Raw genomic sequence first — 24,975 nt, forward strand, 5'->3', positions numbered from 1 at the left:
TGGACCACTCCTTCCTCATTACTATACCATTTTCCACCTACTTTCTGTACTTTCTGATTGTACAATTTCCTTTAAATCTAACATCAGCTATTGGAAGAAAGCAAAGAAGGGGCGCGCTCTCCTCATCCATTACCGTGATAAAAAGGAATTTTTTTAAAATAACAACAATGTATACTCACAAACCAAGATTCCCTACTTCAGAGTACATCTCCCGAAACACGTCAGTACACCCAGCTGTCAGATTACCTCATTGTTGGACCGTCACACTGGTTTTCAGCTTGTTTTATGAATATTGGTTTGTGAGTATACATTTTTGTCATTTCAAATAAATTCCCGAGCAACAGGCGGCCGCACGGCTCACAATATTGTGAACCAAGAAGACCTAATCTGGTTCTCTCTGCCCTCTTTACGTTTAGACATATTCCTCTCTCTCTACTCTCACCTACAAGATGGGATTCCTTGTAGTTAACACATCTGCAAGGCCAGTATCTGAACAGGTGGCCTCATCTAGCAAGAAACCCATTTTTTGTATTTTTTGCATAGGAACAAGGTGGGGTCTAGGCCTAGCACATCCTTTTTCTAAAGGTATTATGCAATTTGCATTGCCCTGCCTGCCCGTGTTTGATCCAGCAGGAAATGGATGACCTTATGAATAAAATCAGTTAAAAATGTAAATTAAAAGTATTAAACAAATTTTAAATATATAATAAATTATTGTCTCTGTAACTTCTTTCTTGCCCAGATAGAGGAAGGGCCTATGGCTTATTTGTTGCTGTTTATTTTCCCTCTTTCCTACCCCCTTTTCTCTGTTCTTCTCCCCACCCCAAACCCCCACCCCAATTCACTCTTCTTCCTTTCTTTTTCTTTTAATTTTTTTTTCCTTTCCCCCTGCCTCTCACTTATCTCCTCCTCTACTTTCTTTCCCCTCCTTTTCTATTTTTCTTTCTCTGCCAATTTATACATATTATTTTGTTTTAAGTCTTCTGCCTTTACTCTTGGTTCACACTACTGCAACCTGAAAGTCACGAGACTCACAGTGCGACTTTGCCAGGTGACTTCAGTACTACTTTGAAGCGACTTTGAAGCAACTCTGAAACAACTCTGAAGCAACTTTGAAGCAACTTTCAGGGAATGCCTGGGTAATCTTTCTTTACTGTCGGATCCAAATCACATCAATATAGATGAGGATCCGACTTGGAGGCGGCATCCATTAAAGTCTATGGGCACAAGTCTGATAGAAGTCACCTTGAAGTATTACAGGAACCTTTTCTAAATTCAGAGCGACTTCATTAGTGCTAATTAAGACAGCTCTCATTAACTAACATGGGATTACACATGTCATGCGACTTGAGTCTCTCAAGTCAGATCCCAAGTTGCGGCAGTGTGAACCGAGCTTAAAAGTGATATTAAAGGCAATCTTGTTTTTAAATAACAAACATGTTATACTTACTTGCTTTGACCCCGATCCTCCTCTTTCTCGGGTCCCCTGCCAGCATTCTTGGCCCCTCCCTCCTGCCTAGAGCACCCAGGGCAAGCAGCTTGATATGGGGGCGCCAAAGCAGGCTCACTCCCGAGCTGCTGCTCTGCGTGTTCATTCTCACACAGAGCTGCAGGTTTGGGCCCCACCCCCTCTATCTCATTGGCTCATTGCCTGTGATTGACAGCCAATGACTCCCGTTTCTTTCTCAGAGCCAAGGCTCTCATGACATCACTGGATCACAATGGGGCTCAGGTAAATATTGGAGGGGCTGAGGGGGGAGCTGCACACAGGTTTTTTATCTTCATGCATAGAATGCATGAAGGTAAAAAACCTTGAGCCTTTACAACAACTTTAAGGATTTTATATGATGCACTATTTGGTGACAAGATGTGATTAATATTATGTGAATAATTCTGCACATATATTCTATGATTTCATTTTGGATTTGTATAAAATCTTATTAATAAAGAGTATTAATCTTACTTACGAATGGATAGAGAAGAGAATGGGTAGAAACATTGTTAACAATAATTAAAAAAAAAATTTATTGGTTTTTCCAAGTGCATATACAGTATTGTACATATTTCCTATATCTGGGTATTTAAATATGTGTTTTTTTTCATGCAGAATGTTTATATTTTGAACCCTCACATGAGTACTGACACCTGTGCCCATAGCTTGTGTTGGGAAAAGTTTGATACATTTTGTATATCGGACTCAAGTGCCGGTATGGTAAACAGCTAATTAATGACAATGATGATGATTATTACAGTTGCTTTAGTGCCGGCTAACACTGATGCGAATTCTATGCAGATCAGATGCGATCCAAAAAGCATAGGTTCACATGTGATCTACAAAAGCATTATTTCCAATGCAGGCTGTTCACATACTGTATATGCGGTGCAAATTTGATACGGTCCAAAAAGGAGTCCTCTGTGAGTTTAGTGCGGGTGTGGTGCGAATTTCATCTCCTGCTATGCCTAGTCCCCTCAGAAATCACATTCAGCTCGCACCTGTCGCAGCAGAAATCGCACTGTGAAAGCGTATTTTTATAGTCTAATTCAATGCAGATATGGCACTAAGTACATTTAATTACCACCTTAATCAGCCACAGAGCCTGTGTAATTTTTCGCTCCATAAGACGCACCTAAATTTTAGAAAACAAGAAAAAAAAATCTGAACCAATGAACTACAGACATAGTACAGGAAATGACCAGAGACTGCAGACATACTACAGGAGATGACCAGAGACTGCAGACATACTACAGGAGATGACCAGAGACTGCAGACATAGTACAGGAGATGACAAGAGACTGCGGACATACTACAGGAGATGACCAGAGACTGCGGACATATTACAGGAGATGGCCAGAGACTGCAGACATACTACAGGAGATGACTGCGGACATAGTACAGGAGATGGCCAGAGACTGTAGATATAGTACAGGAGATGACCAGAGACTGCAGACATAGTACAGGAGATCACCAGAGACTGCAGACATAGTACAGGAGATGACCAGAGACTGCGGACATACTACAGGAGATGACCAGAGACTGCGGACACAGTACAGGAGATGACAAGAGACTGCAGACATAGTACAGGACATGACAGAGACTGCGGACACAGTACAGGAGATGGCCAGAGACTGCAGATATAGTGCAGGAGATGACCAGAGACTGCGGACACAGTACAGGAGATGACAAGAGACTGCGGACACAGTACAGGAGATGGCCAGAGACTGCGGATATAGTACAGGAGATGACCAGAGACTGCGGACACAATACAGGAGATGACCAGAGACTGCGGATATAGTACAGGAGATGACCAGAGACTGCAGACATAGTACAGGAGATGACCAGAGACTGCAGACATAGTACAGGAGATGACAAGAGACTGCGGACATACTACAGGAGATGACCAGAGACTGCGGACATATTACAGGAGATGGCCAGAGACTGCAGACATACTACAGGAGATGACTGCGGACATAGTACAGGAGATGGCCAGAGACTGTAGATATAGTACAGGAGATGACCAGAGACTGCAGACATAGTACAGGAGATCACCAGAGACTGCAGACATAGTACAGGAGATGACCAGAGACTGCGGACATACTACAGGAGATGACCAGAGACTGCGGACACAGTACAGGAGATGACAAGAGACTGCAGACATAGTACAGGACATGACAGAGACTGCGGACACAGTACAGGAGATGGCCAGAGACTGCAGATATAGTGCAGGAGATGACCAGAGACTGCGGACACAGTACAGGAGATGACAAGAGACTGCGGACACAGTACAGGAGATGGCCAGAGACTGCGGATATAGTACAGGAGATGACCAGAGACTGCGGACACAATACAGGAGATGACCAGAGACTGCGGATATAGTACAGGAGATGACCAGAGACTGCAGACATAGTACAGAAGATGACCAGAGACTGCGGATATAGTATAGGAGATGACCAGAGACTGCGGACATAGGGCAGGAGATGACCAGAGACTGCAGACGTAGTACAGGAGATGACCAGAGACTGTGGATGTAGTGCAGGAGATGACCAAAGACTGCGGACGTAGTACAGGAGATGACCAGAGACTGCGGATATAGTACAGGAGATGACCAGAGACTGCGGACATAGTACAGGAGATGACCAGAGACTGCGGACATAGTGCAGGAGATGACCAGACTGTGGATATAGTACAGGAGATGACCAGAGACTGCAGACATAGTACAGGAGATGACCAGAGACTGCGGACATAGTGCAGGAGATGACCAGAGACTGCAGACATAGTACAGGAGATGACCAGAGACTGCCGACGTAGTACAGGAGATGACCAGAGACTGCGGACGTAGTACAGGAGTTGACCAGAGACTGCGGGCACAGTGCAGGAGATGACCAGAGACTGCGGACACAGTGCAGGAGATGACCAGAGACTGCGGACACAGTGCAGGAGATGACCAGAGACTGCGGACACAGTGCAGGAGATGACCAGAGACTGCGGACGTAGTACAGGAGTTGACCAGAGACTGCGGACACAGTGCAGGAGATGACCAGAGACTGCGAACACAGTGCAGGAGATGACCGGACTTCATAGAACAGGAGATGACCAGAGACTGCGGACGTAGTACAGGAGATGACCAGAGACTGCGGACCATTGGGGAGGGGGAGTGGCGAGTACCTGAATTTGACAGGTACCCGCTCCCACTTCCGCAGAGTTGTCCTTCCCCCTCCCTCCCCGTAATCTTGTGGCACATGTGACAGGTCCCACAAGATTACGGGGCCATTCACAAAGCGCAGCACTTCTTACACATGCGCAGTGAGCACCCGGCTGTGAAGCCGCAAGCTGTCACAGCCGGGTGCCCACACTGAAGATGCCGGCGTGAGGGAGAGAAGACGGCCAATGAAAGCAGGACATCGCTGGACTGAGGAACAGGTGGGACGGAGGAGCGGGTTCTTTTTCACAGTACAGCCGAGCGGCCAGCCCGGTATTCAAACAACGCGGCGGCGGGAATACAGGGCTGCCCGCTCCATATTCACTGCATAAGTTGCACAGACATTTCCCCCCCTTAATTTGGGGAAAAAAGATGCGTCTCATGGAGCGAAAAATACGGTAATATGTGTTTGGTTTTAAAGGGATGAGGTGGCAACCCTAATACATAGGCTAACACAGAGGTGGCTTTACAGGCAGAAAAAAATACCAATCACCTGTAAAAGCATTTTTTTGTGCCCATTGTGCATGCATTGCATACTCTGCTGATGTTAGCCAATTTCTACCAAGTGCATACCTGAAGTCTATATTTTTCTTTTTGTGGAAATAATTAGGGAAATGGGGATGGTAGATGGTTCAGGTAATGTTGGGCTGTGCACTTTGTTTTGAATTGTATTAAATGTTTAGGACAATTCAGTGTTGCAAAGCCTTTAGTTCGGACACTGGGCTCCACAAACTGAACCCAAACACATTTGCTCATTCATAGTAGTGTGTCAAACAACAGAAAGTGAATTTAATGCGAAATTAAAAATGTAATGAGGAAATGATTGGAATAAACATAGGCTTATTTACAAAAAAAAACAGAAAAAAATATAAAACCCATAGTCAAGAAAAATGAAGGCAAATTCTGTGTGCTACTTGGTCTTTTTCTGGTGTTACTCATCTATATTTCTACAAAATGTGCTTCCTCCAGCATTAAGGTTCCTCACCCTAACCCAACTTCAGTCACCACCCTTTGTTTTAAACTATGCTATTTTTACCTTTATCCATCCTCAATCACTTCTTCTACATAGTATGATCTCTTGTGGTTTATACCTTCAAAATGGAAAAGTTTAAACTACATTGCACTTGACTATCATAGAGAACCCTTCACTTTGGGCTCCTCTCTTGAATGCAGGCACCAAATTTAAGGCTTCAGTGGGGAAGACAATGTTTGACTAATTGCACAGCTTCTCTTGTCAAAAATGAACTAAAATTAATACCAAAGCCATGAAAATTATTTCTGTATTTGGTGATAGATGACTAAATAATGGAAAAAAAATAAAGATAGATAAATCACCTTTTCCACTATTGTCAGGCCAATGTAACTTATTTTTTAGATTCTCTTTTAACTAGATCAGTTTCTGCAGGCTTCTCTGGGTCTTCCCGTTCTCGTGCTGGTACTCCAAAGTTAAGCTCTTTTTATTTTAGACTAAGGAATTGTTAACACTATAGTCACTTTTTGCATATTGTGTCCAATTGGGAAGATTTCCCTTTAATTCCTGTCCTGTAGACACAACAGGAAGTGAGATGATATCTCCCTGATATGAGAGAAGTCTTCACTAGCACCACTGACAGCTAGCACCACAAAAAGTGTCCCCAATTGGGAAATTGCCCCTCTATTCTGATGGCAACTCAGATTTTTGCATTTTCTGATAACTTTTGGAGTCAGTATCAAATGGGAGGGAGAATACCCCTAGCAAAGACACATAAAAAAACACCTGACAGGAGTTCTAATACCTCTACATTCCACGCAACACTTGGAGTTCTAGAACCTCACCATTCTATCCAAAAAAATACTTTGGTCTATAGATACACTTTCATTTTTAACTCCGTTTTGTAATCATAAAATCTGCAAAGAAACATCAAGGAAATTGAAGCACAGTATATTATTATTATTATTATAATACAGGATTTATATATCACCAACAGTTTGTGCAGCACTTTACAAAATGAAGGTAGACATTACGGTTACAATACAATTTGGTACAAGAGGACACTGAGGGCCCTACTCATTAGAGCTTACAATCTAGGAGTGTGAAGTATTTGGGAAAACAAATGAAATAATTAGTTCCTTCAAGTGTTACTAATGCTAGAATGATCTAAAGAACTGAACAGTGAAGTTTGGTGTATTGAAACATTCCTAGGAGAGTTTGGTCAGCTGATTATCCAGGTTAGGAGCCTGATGTGCCATGGTTCTATAATTACCCCCTATTGTTTTTTCTTTTCCTCAGGATCCTGCATTCATAGAGAAACGGGAGCGCTGTGCCTATTTAAAGGAGAAATTAAGCCATATCAAGAATCAGATCCAAGTCTATGATCAGCGTGAAGGATCTGTATATTTCTGAAATATGACACATGTCCACACAAACCACTGAGAACAATGCATTTAAGATATTATATATTTAAGCCAAATACCAAAGTTCGTCCAGAACTTCAGGCCAAATTTGAAGATAGTGAGGGGGATGGGGGGAGAAAGACATTGAGGGGTTACTTTACTAAACCAACCCTTTTTAAATCTTTTTACCCCAGAGGAACCCTTTAAATAATTTTCAGGTCTTGAAGGAACCTCAGCTAAATTTAATTAAACAGGGTCAGAGAAAAGAATGACCCTTACATTGGTGGTCAGTAGGAAAACCACCATTCCTAACCACTTTCCAGCTGCCCTAAAGTAGAACTACTGATACAGGGCAGCAGGGCTGCGCAAAAGCACTTATTTGTACGTGATTTGCATCTCTGGGTAGGGGGCACACGCGTGCCGCCCTACCTGTGCCACCATTGGCAGCTATGGATGTCAATCACCGGGTCCCAGCCGGAGATTCATTGTCGACACCCGGCGATAGCAGAGTAAAGCTGACAGGGGAGAGAGCTGTGTGTAAACAACACAGATCTCTCTCCTGCCAGCAAGGACATGCTGCTTTGTCTTTCCCTGCACTGCAGAGAAATACACAGCAGCATGCTTCCCAAGTAAAACACAGCATATTATGTTAAACAGCACACAGTTAACCCTTTGATCGCCCCAGATGTTAACCCCTTCCTGCCCAGTGTCATTAGTACAGTGTCAGTGCTTTTTATTAGCACTGATTACTGTATTAGTGTCATTGGGATGTCAGTGGCAGTTAGTCAGTTCCCACCCAGTGTCAGAATTCCTGCCGCAGTCCCACTATAAGTCGCTGATCGCCGCCATCACTAGTATAAAAACAGTAAAAATAAAAATTCCAGGATATATACCGCCATTTGTAGACACTATAACTTTCACATTAATTAATTAATTAATTTACATGTATTGGGATCTTTACTGGATATGTTTTATAGCAAAAAGTTAAAAATATTGTTCAAAATTGTTGGTCTTTTTTTGTTTATAGCGCAAAAAATAAAAAGAGGTGATCAAATACCACTGAAAGAAAGCTCTATTTATGGGGAAAAAAAGACATAAATTTAATTTATGTACTGCGTTGCTTGACTGCAATTGTCAGTTAAAGTAATGGAGCGCCGTATCGCAAAAAACGGCCTGGTCAGGCAGGGGGGTAAATCCTCTGGAGAGCAAGTGGTTAAAAACTGCTAAAAAGATCATTGGTGGCATGCTGCTGGCTCTGCCAAGTGGTACTGGACCTAGATCAGGGGTGGGCAAACTTTTTGACTTGAGGGCCGCAATGGGTTCATATATTGGACCCGGGGGCCGGACCAAGAGTAGATAGTAATTCATCCCCCATAGTAATTCATCCCCCATAGTAATTCATCCCCCATATAGTAATTCATCCCCCATAGTAATTCATCCCCCATAGTAATTCATCCCCCATATAGTAATTCACCCCCCATATAGTAATTCATCCCCCATATAGTAATTCATCCCCCATAGTAATTCATCCCCCATATAGTAATTCATCCCCCATATAGTAATTCATCCCCCATAGTAATTCATCCCCCATATAGTAATTCATCCCCCATAGTAATTCATCCACATATAGTAATTCATCCCCCATAGTAATTCATCCCCCATAGTAATTAATCCCCCATATAGTAATTCATCCCCCATAGTAATTCATCCCCCATATAGTAATTCATCCCCCATAGTAATTCATCCCCCATAGTAATTCATCCCCCATATAGTAATTCATCCCCCATAGTAATTCATCCCCCATATAGTAATTCATCCCCCATATAGTAATTCATCCCCCATAGTAATTCATCCCCCATATAGTAATTCATCCCCCATAGTAATTCATCCCCCATATAGTAATTCATCCCCCCTATAGTAATTCATCCCCCCTATAGTAATTCATTCCCCATATTAATTCATCCCCCACAGTACTATTCCCCCCTAAGTAGTAAGCCAAGTCCCCCCTGTGTCAATTCACTTACCTTTGCTCCACGCGTTCCTCTCGCCGTGTTCCCGCGCCGTTCCGGTCTTCAGGGCGGACTGTGAGAGGAGCCTAGCTCCCTTCACGTTCGTCACGCTGCCCCACCTACACACATCCTGACAGCCAATGTTTGCCTGCCCTGGCTGTGTTCTTTTTTAGCACGCCCTGCGGGCCGGATTAAAAGGTCCGTAGTTTGCCCATTGCTGACCTAGATCAATGTAGGCACCATCAGATGGGACGTCAATCAGCCACAGTTTAAGGAACTTCTGGAGGAACCCTAGTTGAGAACGGCTGTACAAAAGAAATAGAGGCTGTTTACTTAGCAAAGTGAATGTTAGTAAATAAGGTGAACTTAGCCAATCATGTGCAAAGAAAATAAAAATAAAATACATTTTTGCTAGAACATGATTAGTTTAAACACAGCTTCACAATATCCTCTAATCTCATTGAACATTATTATGAAAATATTCTCAATCCCTTTAGTGAATTAACCCAAGTTTACTACTCTGCACTACAACTCCAGCTGGATTTTTACTGCTATAGACAACACTCAATTTTCTTCCCCCTCCCCAACCACAAGTGTATAGTAGGCCTTACAAATTCTCATTAGCAACACATTTCAGTTTGGTGTAAATAGGAAATCTGTCAATATGGGGTTAAGTTGAAGTTCACTGAGAAGTTAGATATTGCCTGTATAGTTTAGGACTTAGTGCTCAGTTAGAATGTGTTGGTACATTACTTTGTATTTATGTATATAAAATTTTTTTTTTAGAAATTTGGTTTATAGTGTCATGTACAATTTCATAACAGTAACTTTTTTATATTTATCCACCTATTGATTTGCAATGTTGTAAATATCTTCAGATCATGATTTATTTATGGCTATTCTCTGAAGAACTTGTTACTCCATGGACAGTTAAAGAAGACGTCTAATCATAACTGTCTTCTATGCCTCCAGTCCACATAGTGCATATAGCACTTAGTCCTGTTCTAAACCCTGGCTGCATTGTGCAGTAAAAGCACAACTTTATGGTTGTTTGTGCTGGATGTCAGCTCCACCCCAGGCTGAAGCCCAATTTATGGACATTCTCATGGGGCAGCTACAGCACAACATTCTATCCACAGTCCTCCGCTGTGTACTAGATGCCACCTTGTGTTCTGATCTGGTTGTCACTGATTTACACATTATCAACATAATATGGTAGCTGGTACAAATACACTTGTTACTAAACCTTTAGGCTTTTCTGTGCATTGACAGCAGGGCTCATGAGGTGATTCAACAATCATGTCTGGCCAATGTCTGCTTATGCTGTCTGCTTATGCTGTGTAGTAAAGAAAATCTTCTATAGGTTGAATGAAGGGGCACCTATGGTACATTTCATACCAGATCATCTGTGCAGTCATCCTGTGCAAGGTCTTTTCCATTATTTCCATCTGTGTGAACTGTGTCACCATCCCTTTGATTCTGTGTGCCCTGTCACTCAAAAGCTAGTTATGTGTTTGACTCCTTTGGAGTAGGGTGGTTGCAGATTGGTTGGGGGAGGGGGTGCACTTTTAACCACAGCACAAATCAAAAAAGCACAAAGTGCTTCATTCACGTTGTCTCCTGGGGGCCTAGAGGTGCATAAGAAAATTGTGGTGAGATTTCTTCTTTAATATACACTATAATGCCAAAAGTATTGGGACACCCCTCCAAATCATTGGATTCGGGTGTTCCAATCACCTCCATGGCCACAAGTGTATAAAATCAAGTACCTAGGCATGCAGACTGCTTCTACAAACAGTGAATTCAAGCGTGGTACCATGATAGGCTGCCATCTGTACAATAAGTCCATCCGTGAAATCTCCTTCCTACTAAATATTCCACAGTCAACTGTTAGTGGTATTACAGCAAAGTGGAAGTAACTGGGAACAAAAGCAACTCAGCCAAGAAGTGGTAGGCCACTTAAAATGACAGCGGGGTCAGCGCATGCTGAAGCATAGCTAAAGACCTCCAAACTTTGTGTGGCCTTCAGATTAGCACAACAACAGTGCGTAGCAGGGGCTGACTGACAACTCATGGGGCCCCCCGGGCAATAGGGGATCATGGGGCCCCTGTGTTCTCGCCCACACCCAAAAAAGCCTATGAAAAAGACAATGAAAGGTACCAGGGGCATCTCATGGGGCCCCCTACTGATCCCGGGCCCTCGGGCAGTGCCCGAGTGCTCAAATGGTCAGTCCGCCCCTGGTGCATAGAGAGCCTCATGGAATCCATGGTTTCCATGGCCGAGCAGCTGCATCCAAGCCTTACATCACCAAGTGCAATGCAAAGCGTTGGATGCAGCGGTGTAAAGTACGTCACCACTGGACTCTAGAGCAGTGAAGACATGTTCTCTGGAGTGACAAATCACACTTCTCTGTCTGGCAATCCAATGAATGTGTCCAGGGTTGGTGGTTTCCAGGTGAACGGCACTTGCCTGACTGCATTGTGCCAAGTGTAAAGTTTGGTGGAGAGGGGATTATGGTGTGGGGTTGTTTTTCAGGGGTTGGGCTTGGCCCCTTAGTTCCAGTGAAGGGAACTCTTAAGGTGTCAGCATACCAAGACATTTTGGACAATTTCATGCTCCCAACTTTGTGGGAACAGTTTGGGGATGGCCCCTTCCTGTTCCAACATGACTGCGCACCAGTGCACAAAGCAAGGTCCATAAAGACATGGATGAACGAGTTTTGGGGTGGAAGAACTTGACTGACCTGCACAGAGTCCTGACCTCAATCTGATAGAACACCTTTGGGATGAATTAGAATGGAGACTGTGAGCCAGGTCTTCTCGTCCAACACCTCACAAATGCGCTTTTGAAAGAATGGTCAAACATTCCCATAGACACACTCCTAAACCTTGTGGACATCCTTCCAAGAAGAGTTGAAGCTGTTATAGCTGCAAAGGGTGGGCCAACTCAACATTGAACCCTACGGACTAAGACTGGGATGCCATTAAAGTTCATGTGTGTGTAAAGGCAGGCGTCCCAATACTTTTGGCAATATAGAGCATTATTGCAACCCTTCAAACTCTGAGCTCACCTGGATAGTTCCCTTTTTCTTTATTATTACAGTCATAAAGTTCTTTTTTTTTTTTTTTTTGCAATACTCAACAACAGTGGAACATTAACTGCATAATCCTCTCAGCTCTGAGATTTACAAAACTCTGACATACAGCACAGCTCTTCTGCATTTCAGTAGGACAAGCATCCTTCCCACTATGTGCCTGGATCTTGAAGGGGGAAGCAGCACACTGATGAGCTCATCTCTTTGTCAATCTGCTGACTTCTCCTATCAGTATGCTCCTTACACTACAGCACAACTGATTAGCTGCCTACACTGCTCCTCCCTTTAACAGTCTGAGCTCTGCTGTACAATGGATGTCGAGACCAAATTTGGCTAAATACAACACTTGCTTTAAAAAATACATTTAAAAATGAATCCATGAATACAGAGGTGCATTAATTGTGTATTTTGAAGGCCAACTCCAGACACAAGAAAAAAATTCCACAACAAGCTTATTAGGTCTGGGGGTGGAGCAATAAGTTATAATTCTTATCCTATTCCCTGTTCTGACAGGCACACTGCATCTGTGCAACTGGTGCCCCGAAACCCTCTCTATAATGCACTCCTGGCAATGGTTGCACGCATGCCTCCTCATATACAGTGTAGTCCTGCATTGTAAGTGATGATGCTGAGGGACCATCCACAGTCCAAAGTGTCAGGGAGGAGAACATAGCATCAGAGCAAAAAATACAGTAGGTTACTCTAACCTCTACAAGAGTATTTTTTTCATTTTTTCCCTTTTTTTTAGACATTTAGTCAGAAGTTCACCTTTAAAAGCACTTTTCAAGCAATAAAAACATATAAAACATGTTTCAATGTATTACTTCCATTTGATAAAATTGTTTTCAGTATTTTGTATTCAAATGGTCTCTGTTTTTGTTTATATTGCATGTATGTATTATATGAACACCGCATAGCAGTACTTAATTGTTAATGTTATAATTGTAATACACTTAACCTACAGTATACTGTAAAGATGTCCATGAAGGAATCAAAATTCAGCCGCTTAAGCAGGAACCGGCCAAATTTAAATCCATGTGTGGCCTTCCTTGTTCTGTTGAATACACAAGCTGGAAAACCTTTGCTGATCAGTGTTTGCAGCTGCTGCTAAGTGTGTTCTGATAGTGGTAGGTCCCGCCATCACAATACAATGTCCTGGTGGGGGAAGGTAATGGGGATTTCTCCATGTTTGAGTGGAAGAAGGAATCAGTTTTTTTTCTTTCAGCCTGCTGGTTGAACGAAATAACAAACAAACCATCAATGGCCAGTTTTAATCTGTCAGTGACTAACTGCTACATTAAATTATTTCAAATCCAGTTTAGAATTTAATCTTAGCAGATTAATTGAAGTGCAATTAGCCATCTATTACAATCTCATTGTACAATGTAGTGAGTTTACTATTTTACAACCATGATAATGTATATAGGTCAAGCTCTACGTCCGTAGGAGCCACAGCCAGGCGCATACAGGTGAAACTCAAAAAATTAGAATATCGTGCAAAAGTTCATTTATTTCAGTAATCCTCTCCAGGCTGTGGTCATCCCTGCTGCTTGTGCACCTTTTTCTTCCACACTTTTCCCTTCCACATAACTTTCTATTAATGTGCTTTGATTCAGCACTTTGGGAACATCCAACGTCTTTTGCAATTACCTTTTGAGGCTTTCCCTCCTTATGGAGGGTGTCAATGATGGTTTTCTGCACAACTGTCAGGTCAGCAGTCTTTCCCATGATTGTGATTCCTACTGAACCAGACTGAGAGACCATTTAAAGGCTCAGGAACCCTTTGCAGGTGTTATGGCTTAATTAGCTGATTAGAGTGGGACACTTTGAGCCTAGAATATTGCACCTTTTCACAATATTCTAATTTTCTGAAATTGTGGATTTGGGGTTTTCATGAGCTGTAAGCCATAATCATCACAATTATGACAAATCACAGCTTGAACTATCTTGCTTTGCATGTAATGAGTCTATCTCATATATTAGTTTCACCTTTTAAGTTGCATTACTGAAATAAATTAACTTTGCACGATATTCTAATTTTTCGAGTTTCACCTGTAGGCTCATTCACACGTTTCTTCAATAGGTATTCTTTCCATTAGCGCTGACAAAGTCTGTGGTTGAAACAAACAGTAAAATTCAGCTTTAAGACAGCAGTAGTAGCAGTAGCAAACTTGAGTCCCATGAAGTAGGAGATTAACCACTTCTACGCCGCCCTATAACAGAAGTACTGCTACCGGGCAGCACGAGTGCACAAAATCATATATATGTGATTTTGCATTTTCGGGTAGGGGACGCGTGCTGTCAATCACTGGTTATTTCCAACGATCTCCGACGGGGAGGAGAACTGTTTTGATTACTAACAGTTCTCCTCCCTGTCATATCGGGCACAGTGCTTTGGATGGCTGTGCACAGCGCCCTATGTAAAACACTCCCAGCACACAGTTAACTCTTTGATCGCTGCTCATGTTAACCCCTTCCTGCCCAGTGCCATTAGTACAGTGCTTTTTTTTAGCACTGATCACTGTATTGGTGTCATTGGGGATGTCAGTGACACCAAGTCAGTTCCCCCCCAGTGTCAGAATGTCTGCCACAGTCCCGCTATAAGTCGTTGACTATTACTAGTGAAAAAAAAAAAATTCCAGAATCTATACCGCCATGTGTAAACGCTACAACTTTCACGTAAACCAATTAATTTACACGTATTGGGATTTTTTTTTATCAAAGACATGTAGCAGAATACATTTTAGCCTAAATTTATGACTAAATTTGATTTCGAACATTATTTTACTGGACATGTTTAATAGCAAAAAGTCGAAAATATTGTTTTTTTTTCTCAAAAGTGTCGGTCTTTTTTTATAGCACAAAAAAATAACAAACGCACAGGAGATACCACCGAAAGAAAGCTCAATAGTTAAAGTAACACAGCACCATAACGCAAAAAATGGCCTGGTCAGGAAAGGGGGTAAATCTTCAGTGGCGGACTGACCATTTGGAAGCTCGGGCACTGCCCGAGGGCGCGGGGTCAGTAGGGGGCCCATGAGATGCCCCCGGTATTTTTTTTCATAGGCTTTTTCAAGTTTGGGCAAGGACACAGGGGCCCCATGATCCCCTATTTCCCGGGGGCCCCATGAGTTGTCAGTCCACCCCTGCTCGCTAGCACCAGAGGGGGTTAAGTAGCGCGCAGTCTCTAAGATCCTTCAGGGATGACTGTACTCACAAGGTCCAAGGACAGCTGGATTCCTTCCTCTGTGATACCAGACCAGATCTTCAGTAGACAGCCCCTCAATCAGCTTTAGCAGAGCATGGGTCTCAGCATTCAGTCCTTCAGGTCACCCACATGAGGTCTAGGGCCTCATGTGGCCTAGGGCAACCAGCATTGTCTGGGAGGGCAGCATGCCTTCTCCAGGTTGGAATAATCCTGTAAAGGAAAGAACTAGAATTCAGTGTGCTCACTGAATATATACACTTACCAAGCAGAGCCTCTTTCTCCGGGATAGGCCAGGGCTGTATTAATATTCATGCTGCCACCAGCATAGCTCCACACCGATCATCCAGAAACTTCTCAAGCTTTCTGGAAACAGAGGAAGCTATCAGGCTGGCAGCAGATGAACATACTGAGCTGACCTAACTAGCAGAACACAGGAACACTGATTAGAGTGTGCAAGTAAGGGCTCATGCACACTGCAGCTGATAAACTCACTTTAGGAGCTTTTTTGCATTTTTTTCACCAGCCCCTGAACTCCCCCTGATGTTTTCCCATGTGTCCATGTACACATAGTCATTTACAGTCGTTAACAGGCAGTTGAGTTTACAGTATTTTTTTTAACGCACCAAAATTGCGTTCAGGAGTCGATTTTACCAGTATTTCAAACGCTTGTAAAAACATTAAAAAACGCTTCTGAACGCAAACTCTCATAAAAGCAGTTTAAACTGTTCCATGTCCAGATGCTGTCCAGAGCCTTTTTTCATCATCAGAAATGCATGCTAAGATCCCGACGTCACAGGGGACGGAACCCAGAAGACAGATCCACCGGAGGACATTACAAGGGACACTGCAGGAGGGATATTGCAGGAGTGAAAGGACAAGGTAAGAGAAGAACATATCCCAGAGCAGCGCCGCATGGTAAGCCCAAGTGTAGCTCGGGGTTACTGCTTGTGGTGAAACTTTAACCCGAGCTACACTCGGGAATACCACCTGGGAGGCTACTTGAACAAACTGAAGTAAAGCATGCCATACATGGGTTGAATTCCGAATGATTTTTCGATTGAAAATTGTTCGTTGTGTAATCCGACGGTGCCACCAATGATTTTGAAAACAGGTTGTTTTTCACAAATTTTCCAGCATGCCCGATAAACGAAATGGGGTGTGTAATGGAACCGGTACCCGACCGCACTTGGGTATATTCCGTTATACCGCAGCTTCCCCTGTCCGAACACCATCCACGGACCACACCCTTGAAATCCCTCAGGAAATAGACAGCACCCAGCTCTTCTTTAAACAGGAAGCCAGCTTCATAAGACCTGTTTCCATAGCTGCAGGTGGTATCTCTCCTCTCCTGCTATCTGAACCTTGGATCCTGGTGGTGGATGTCCCAGACTGCAGGTGATTCATCACCCATAACATCCTCCAGCGAAAAATCCATTAGATCCATACATCCTGGGATCTGTAATTGGAGGGATGCGCCGACTGCTCCATCTTCCATGCCCTCATCCAGCTTTTGGACAGATGCATTTCTCCATCCACGCTCTTCCCATGTAGAAACCGGGTCATCTAAATAAGCCAGCACTTGCTGCATCCGCCATAAAACCTCTGTTTCCATAGCTGCGAGTGGTATCTGTCTCTCCTCTCCTGCTCTTGGATCCCGGTGGTGGTTTGGATGTGTTTACAGGTTGGAAGCACAATCCCACCGCTTGCCACCAATGTAACGGAACCGGTACCCGACCGCACTTGGGTATATTCCGTTATACCGCAGCTTCCCCTGTCCGAACACCATCCACGGACCACACCCTTGAAATTCCTCAGGAAAAAGACAGCACCCGACTCTTCTTAAAACAGGAAGCCAACTTCATTTATTTTAACACAAAACACAGGATATATACAGAGGGCGGGGAAACACAACCAGGAACAGGAAATACAGCCCACCCCATCAGTGGGAGGCTGCAGGAAACACCTCATCACCCCTCCCCATCCAACCAAGACACAGAACAATGGGATGAAGCACATGGCATAGAACAATAGGCAACCACATGGAAGGGACAATACAGGGACACATGCATCCCATAATAGTTGGCTGGACAGGAATACACAGCACAATAGGGGGTAGCACATGGCAAACAAACAATGGACAGCCATGTGGCCGAGAACAAAGGAACACCCACTATACACAAGACTGGGACATTCACATTTACACACCCTGTACCCTAACAGGCACAGGGTCACTTAAACATAAGAATTTGGGGAGATGATACAGAGGTCCCCCCACCCCCAAAAGTCACTCCCGTCACAGGGTGGAACCACGAAAATCAACCTGTGCCATTGCCCCACTAACAGAACGTAAATCAACCGATTATTCTTAGGTCTGACTTTCGAATTAAAAATCGTTCAGAAATCAACCCATGTATGGCCGACCTTAGAAGCTGAATGTCTACCATACACAGCTGCACCAGATTTTGCACTCTTTAAGTATAGCAACCCCAAAATATCCAAATAATTCATACATTTTTGCAAAAGGTTAAAACACTGACTGGAGGAGCTGTAAATTTCCTTGTTACACCTAAAAAGATTGTAAATATGGACCCATGGGTTACAACCTGATTGCACAATCTCCTTTACATTTATCAACTATTTTGTGGGGTGTGTCAACCTCATTGGATGTAAATATGAATTAATTATTTAGGTGGGAGCTCAAACTAGACTGTTATTGGTAAAACTAGAGAAGATTGCACCAAGATCGGACATAAAAATAAAGAAACCAAATGTTTACTGTGGTTCTAGACTTCCCCTAATCTACTAAAAAAAAGTATATGTTATAGTTGGAGATTTTCACTCACTTTTGGTTGGGTGAAACTGCGATGGGGGAATCTTTCTGACGGAGCTTGACAGAGGTTCTGATGATTCCTCATCCTATCAAAACATGTTTTATTTATACATTCATTTTAAAAACAAATTAGAGCACTCAGCACAACTGATTATTTTAAACTATCACACAGCTGCAATTATAATTAGGCAGCAGTACAATAGACCATTCCTGATTATGTCTGTATAGAGGAAGCGCATTGGGTGAGGATTGAGTACCATGACGTCAGCACACTGACAGAGGCTCTTGGAGCAGGAAGTGCACTGCTTGTTTGTGGGTATCACTGGATTGTTTTTACTGCGACCTTTTAATAAAGAAGTTGTTTTACGCAATTAGCTTTTTCTCCTTTTTTACACTTTACATAAATGGGACCTTCTGTTCGTGAAGATCATAGGAACCAAGGGATTTTGAGCAACGTTACCCTGCGCTGTTTGACCGTTTTATCACAAGTGGTCAAATAAATTCCGGTGAGTTATACCTCTGGTATGCATTGTGAAGGGTGGGAAGAACAGACACTGAAAATCACATTTTTCACCTTGTGGAAGATGTTAGTTTTGAACACCTGGATGGTTTATGGACTTGCAATTGGTTTATTATGTTCAGTTTGAATGATTTTTACCAATTTATTTGTTTTTTTCATCACGTTGTGTGTTGGATTGATTTTTGATCTATTGATTTATGCACCCTTATTTGATTTGCACAGTTTTTTTGTTATGAAACATTTTATTTTTTTATATATTTATTGATACATTGATTTAGTGCATGTCTTTTTATTTGTATAGATTACTTGTTATGGTATGAATCGTTTCTTTTTTATATATTTATTTTTTGGGTAGCATCGTATGTTGATTTGGCATATGGCATGTGTTATTCCATTCCACCTGAGCTTGGGTTCAGATATATGCGGTGCGGTATATCGCATGTGATTCTCACAGGAACTGCACCACATTCCTGTGCAAATCACATGCGATTTGTGTGTGTTTGGAGCCATACATTTTGTATGGCTCTAATTGCACCACACCCACACCAAAAAGTTGCAGGACCCTTTTTTGGGTCCACACTAGAATTGGATTGCATGGGTATTCACAGCTATGCGATCTGATTCTGCACATCGCACCGCGTTTTGCGGACCGCTTTCAAAGTATGGTTTACTTAACACCTGCAGCGGTTTGCATGAATGGGGTGCGATTCTGATGCAGTGCAGAATTTGCACTGAAAACGCTGCAAATTCCTCACTGCATCAGTGTGAACCAGGGCTTATACCAAAGCTGCTGTCTGAGATAGTATAAAAACAGCATGCAGCATGCACAAAGTGCAACACAATATTCCCATCTGACCTGCACAAACACATTTTAGTTGATTTACTAAAACTGGCCAGTGCAAAATTGGATACAGCTCTGCATGGCAGCCAATCAGCTTCTAACTTCAGCTTGTTCGATCAAGCATTGACAATAAAACCTGGAAGCTGATTGGTTTCTTTGCACACAGCTGTAACAGATTTTGCACTCTCCAGTTTTAGTAAATCAACCCTAGTGCATTCTATGATGCTGTTTATTGAGTTTTAGATGTACAAATAGGCATAATGAATAACAACACAGTGAACATCATTTCACAAATATTTGTCCTTCAGAGAAGAGAAAAAAACTGTAAGCATATTTATAGATTTGTAGCATTGTGAAAAAGACATACAGAATGTTAAAAGCTTCATCAATGACTGCTCTTGAGGTCTGAACAATAAAAAGAATATATATAAAGTTTTGACAGTGAACAAAAACTTTAAAAACTTCTAAAATAACAGTCATGTACATATAATTCAAGATTCAGGCCATCAATTTCAACAGGAAAAAACAAAATCAAAAACAATGAAGAAAATCAGCATAAAAAGCCATTCTGACGTTAGTAAATCTGCCTCTGTCTGAAAATATCCACCTCAACCAACAACACCTTACTCAGGCTGGAGGGTACCAATGAAGATCAATATCATATGAAAATTTAACAGAAAGTTTATCTATGTTAGGTATTTATGCATTCATTAATATTCTCAGTGCTTTAGGTGATTCTTTGTAACAATTTTAATAGTTAGCCAGCAGGATGAAAAGTATTATGACTTCATTGGATCGCACAAAGTCCTCAAAATTACAAAACAAAATAGAGTAAATAGGAAGAGTTAAAAGTAAAATACAGAGAATATGTATACAAATAAAATAAGATGTTTATGTGTGTTTGTGTGATGTGCATGTAAGTTCTTTGTGTTTGGGCTCGTTCACACTTGACTGTTTTACCAACGCTTGCCAAACGCCCCTATAGCGTTTGGCAAGCGTTGGTCCGGCGTTTGCGGAGCATTTTTTAACGCTCGGCAAATGCCGCGGTTGCTAGCCCCACAAACGCCTATAATGAAGTTTGAATGTTGTTACCGCTCCGTAAACGCCCCGCAACCGCGTCGCAACCGGCCGGGCATTTGCGGATTGGCACCATAAATTAGAGTAGGAGGCTTCAACGCCTCCTGACTCAACCAGAGGTGTCCGTTTAGCCGCGACGCTACCGTTAGAACAGCACCATGTGCTGCAATGGGCAGAATTGTCCGAGGAGTTTGGGAAGTGGTAAAAACGCTTCCCAAACGCCTTTCTGCCGCTAGCAAACAAGGCTAGTGTGAACGTAGCCTTTCTGTGAACTCACAGCAAAAGCTCTCAGCTCTCATATACATATACAAGGGGGCCCAAAATTATAACCTGAGTTGCAATTACAGAATGCTGTTTCATTCTACCTTCTTGATTATATGAATGATGTAATTTATCATCCTTTGACAAACATATATATGCATACTTTTTAGGTTAAATCAAAATAAAGGGGGGATTTACTAAAACTGGAGCAGTCAGAATCTAGTGCATCTGCGCATGGTGGCCAATCAGCTTCTTCCTTCAGCTTGTTCAGTTAAGCTGTGGCGTTAAAACCTGGAAGCTGATTGGTTTCGATGTAGAACTGCACCAGATATCAGGCTCTCCAGTTTTAGTAAATCTCCCCCAAAGTGTCCGTTACACGTGGTCTCTTTATGGCCCCTTTCACATGGGGCGGACTCCGTCAAGTGGATCTGCCTTCTCAGTGGGCGATCTCTCTGCTGATCCCCACTGAGCAGGTGAATGACAGTTCCGTGTCTGCTCTGCTAAGCAGAGCAGACACAGGCCGCTGTTATCTGTGATGCAGGCAAGTGGTCCGTTTCCATCTGATGGTCATCCAATCCCATGCACCAGACAGATGAGGAATGGATCCCCATCCATCTGTTTCTAGTGTACAGATTTAGATCGGATCCTGGCGGGTGTCAGCAGAGAGAGAAAGAAAGAGAGAAGGAGAGAGAAAGAGAGAAAGAAAGAGAAACAGGGAAAGAAGGAGAGAGACAGAGAGAAAGAGAAATAGGGAAATAAGGGGAGAGACAGAGAGAAAGAGAAAAGGGAAAGAAGGGGAGAGACAGAGAGAAAGAGAAAAGGGAAAGAAGGGGAGAGACAGAGAGAAAGAGAAAAGGGAAAGAAGGGGAGAGACAGAGAGAAAGAGAGAGAGAGAAAGAAAGAGAAATAGAGAAAAGGAGAGAGAGAGAGAAAAAGAAATAGAGAAAGAAGGAAAGAGAGAAAAAGAAAGAAAGAGAGAGAGAAAGAGAGAGAGAGAGTGAGAGAGAAAGAAAGAAAGAAAGAATGAAAGAAAGAAAGAAAGAAAGAAAGAAAGAAAGAAAGAAAGAAAGAAAGAAAAAGAGTCACTTAGCCAGGCTTAGCTGGGGTCTCCAAGCCACAATCAGCCTGTACATCAGAAAGCCCTATGCAGCAGCTCTCTGGATCCAAGGAGTCACGTAAAGGGACTGAGTGAGTATATACCAGCCATTGCACCCAAAGCCACAGAGAGGACAGTGTAGTGCAATCCTGCACATGTCTGGGACCCAGGAAACAGCTTGAATGCAGTGTAAGACAGCAAGGAGCACCCCCAATATCTCCAGCTTGTTTTGAGAGCAGCCAGGAGCAATGCAATTCAGCCAGGTGCTGCACCTACAACTTTGACTTTTTGTAGCTTTTGTTCATTTTACATGCTGTGTCATCATTCCTGTAGGTGTGCAGCTCAGTTTGAAGCAGTCTACAGCAGCCACAGACGTTGGCAGGTCCTCAACTGTTTGTCAATATTTTGCAGCATTTCTTCAATTTGGGGCAACCCATGTACCCCTAATCAAGGGGTGTCCAAACTTTTTTCAAAGAGGGCCAGATTGGATGAAGTGAACATGGTAGAGGGCCGAACATTTTTCCGAACATTCTTTGAACCATTACAATTAAATGCAAATAAATTATTTTATGCCAAGTTAATTGCAAACGACATACTTTTCATTTCATAACATTAACATCAACTGACAGCTGAGTTTTCACAATGTATTGAAAATAAATTTAAAAAAAACTTACCTGCACTAATGTGAAGGGTGAAAAAGGCAGCTGGAGCTGAAGTCACTGCTCGGCAGCCGGGAGGGGAAGAGAAACACACTTCACGCTGGAAGCCCGGCCCTGACGTCACCGCCCTCTGTCGCTCCCAGCACGGCGCAGTCACGCATGCGCACTGCTCTCAAGCAGAAGACTGTCTGCCACAGAAGGGAGTGCCGTGCAACAGCCGCATTTACACAGACCAGGGAGAACGCGCCGCAGTCAGGCATGCGCACTGCCCTCTGCTCTCAAGCAGAAGACTGTCTGCCATAGAAGGGAGGGCCGTGGGAGGGCCACATTACACAGAGCAGGGAGGGCTGTTGGAGGGCCGTATTTAACCGACCCCCGGGCCGTAAATGGCCCGCGGGCCGGACTTTGGACGTGCCTGCCCTAATCCCTTTCCAAGTTCTACCCAAAAGTAAAACAAAACCCCTAAACTGTTTTCTGGAGCCATTTAGAGTGTGTGGAAAATTCCTGTTGTCTGGCTGTGGGTACCGTGTGGGGGAAAAGGCCTGAAGTTCAGCAGCTCTTTCAAAGGTAGCACTACATAATAAAAACAGATTATTCCAATGGAGGGGGGGGGGGGGCATCCAGGCTGCTCTGTTCTGATGTGGCTAAATGTCGTATGCAGCAGTTGACCACATACAAATTGGAAGATTAGCTGTGGCCAAATTGTATACAGCCAATAATGCCTTTGCTGGACAAACTGTCTGCATCCAGGGCCAGTCAGAGTCCTAGTTTTATACTGCAGGGTATGAATTTGCCCATTCTGCTGCTAGCTGTGTCTGTTCGTACACACAGTGTACATGGGGATAGCCTCTGGGCTGGTAAGAATTGCAGATTTTCACCCATGGCTTCCCATGTGAATGAGCCCTACCTCTCAAGTTCCTGATAATTAAAACATGGTGTCAGTTAGCTTTTCCCCAATTCATCCATACAAACTTAGCAATGTGGAGGGTCTTTTAGGTCCAGTATGTTTCATTTTAATTTTAAAAACTCAATAATTTGCGATTATAAAATATTAAGTCTGCAATCTAAAATTAAATTATAATTAATAACATTGGGTTTAGTTGACCGCCAATTTTTCTGACGGCTTCCATAGTGGCGATATTCATCTTCAGACCAAAATGTCCACTACCCAACATTACGGTGTATCTATATATGTCTAGGCAACACCACGGTCACAGCAGGGGGCAGTGGCATAGTGTGGTATTGAGTCCCTTTCAGCAGAATGTATATATATGGTAAGGCACTCTCTTAAAATGTAATATATACATTACATAGTAAGAGAATGCCTTACCAGAGTTCCTCTGTGTGCCTAGCTTTCTCATCCACTCATAGTGGTGCCTACTGTGGCCCTCTCCCACCCCTGGAGAGACTGGAGACTGATTCCCAGCTGGCAGTTCCCTAACACAGGGTGCCCTGGGCCCTATCCACTGGAGCATATTTACTGTGAACCAAAAAAGGCATTTGCCTTGGGCGGCATTTTTCAGAGGGGCAGCACCGCCCCCCGGAAAAAGGGGCACACGTGGCAGATGACAGATGATGGGGACCAGGAGAGGCACTGCTTGAGCTCTGGCATGGAATCCGAGAGAGGTTGGGGCTGCTGGAGGGTGTAGGTAGAGGCCAACTCTCATTCCCACACAAAGACGATGACACTAAGCTTTCCTGATTATGTCTCTGGGGATGAGCCAGCTGCTTTCATTCCAGAGGTGAGTGCTGGAGGATCATCTCTCTCTCTCCTTTTTAAGATTATGTGGGGTGGGCGCCGGATTTTAGTGTTGCCTAGGGCAGCACAAAAACAAAATACACTGTTGCCTATCCAATTGTGTAATCAGGCACAGGGCTGTAGTCCAAGCTGCCCCCTAGTGAAGAGTTAATGAGAGTATAGTCTGAGTAGGCAGTGTGGCACTGTTCCTCCCTGGGGGGCCCATCAGGTGTGATCCAGGCTCAGAATTCAGATAAAGGTGCTGCAGACTCTAAGCCTAGTCCCTCCTATCCCCCATAGTCAAGGTAGTAAGGGGCGATGGGGTAGTTCTGGAGCCTAGTGTGGCCTCATATAATTTCAGGGTACATGCTGACATCCTTATCTCAGAGGTTACTGATGTACCTGGTGGCAGAAATTTTGCACCCATGGCAACCGCTCCTGTAACTTATAAAGTGGACAGCCTATTAGTCTTTTTTTTCTTTTTAATTATTTTTTTTATTGATTAAATTCATCTTACAAAAACCAACATAATATATAACACTACAAATACATTTTCTAATACAATTTTTCC

The 24,975-nt window shown here is 43.1% G+C and overlaps 2 protein-coding genes across 3 annotated transcripts in view; both read left to right on the forward strand.

The window, feature by feature from the left end:
* Positions 1–8,124, forward strand: part of OCEL1 (occludin/ELL domain containing 1) — a 34,280-nt gene extending 26,156 nt beyond the window's left edge. For both annotated transcript variants that reach the window (XM_089667479.1, XM_089667487.1), the window contains exon 6: positions 6,967–8,124. In XM_089667479.1, the coding sequence (XP_089523605.1) occupies positions 6,967–7,080 (114 nt within the window). In that variant the 3' untranslated portion in view covers positions 7,081–8,124. The remainder of the gene's footprint in view (positions 1–6,966) is intronic.
* A 10,483-nt stretch (positions 8,125–18,607) lies between these two features.
* The window catches only part of LOC149470089 (occludin-like), a 95,917-nt gene continuing 89,549 nt past the window's right edge, over positions 18,608–24,975 (forward strand). Inside the window, exon 1 of the mRNA XM_089667503.1 lies at positions 18,608–18,718. The gene's annotated coding sequence lies outside the window, so the exon portion shown is untranslated. The remainder of the gene's footprint in view (positions 18,719–24,975) is intronic.

Source organism: Staurois parvus, unplaced genomic scaffold, assembly GCF_062004578.1.
Source record: "Staurois parvus isolate SC_StPar_1 unplaced genomic scaffold, SC_StPar_1.0 ptg000053l, whole genome shotgun sequence".
NCBI lineage: Eukaryota > Metazoa > Chordata > Amphibia > Anura > Ranidae > Staurois > Staurois parvus.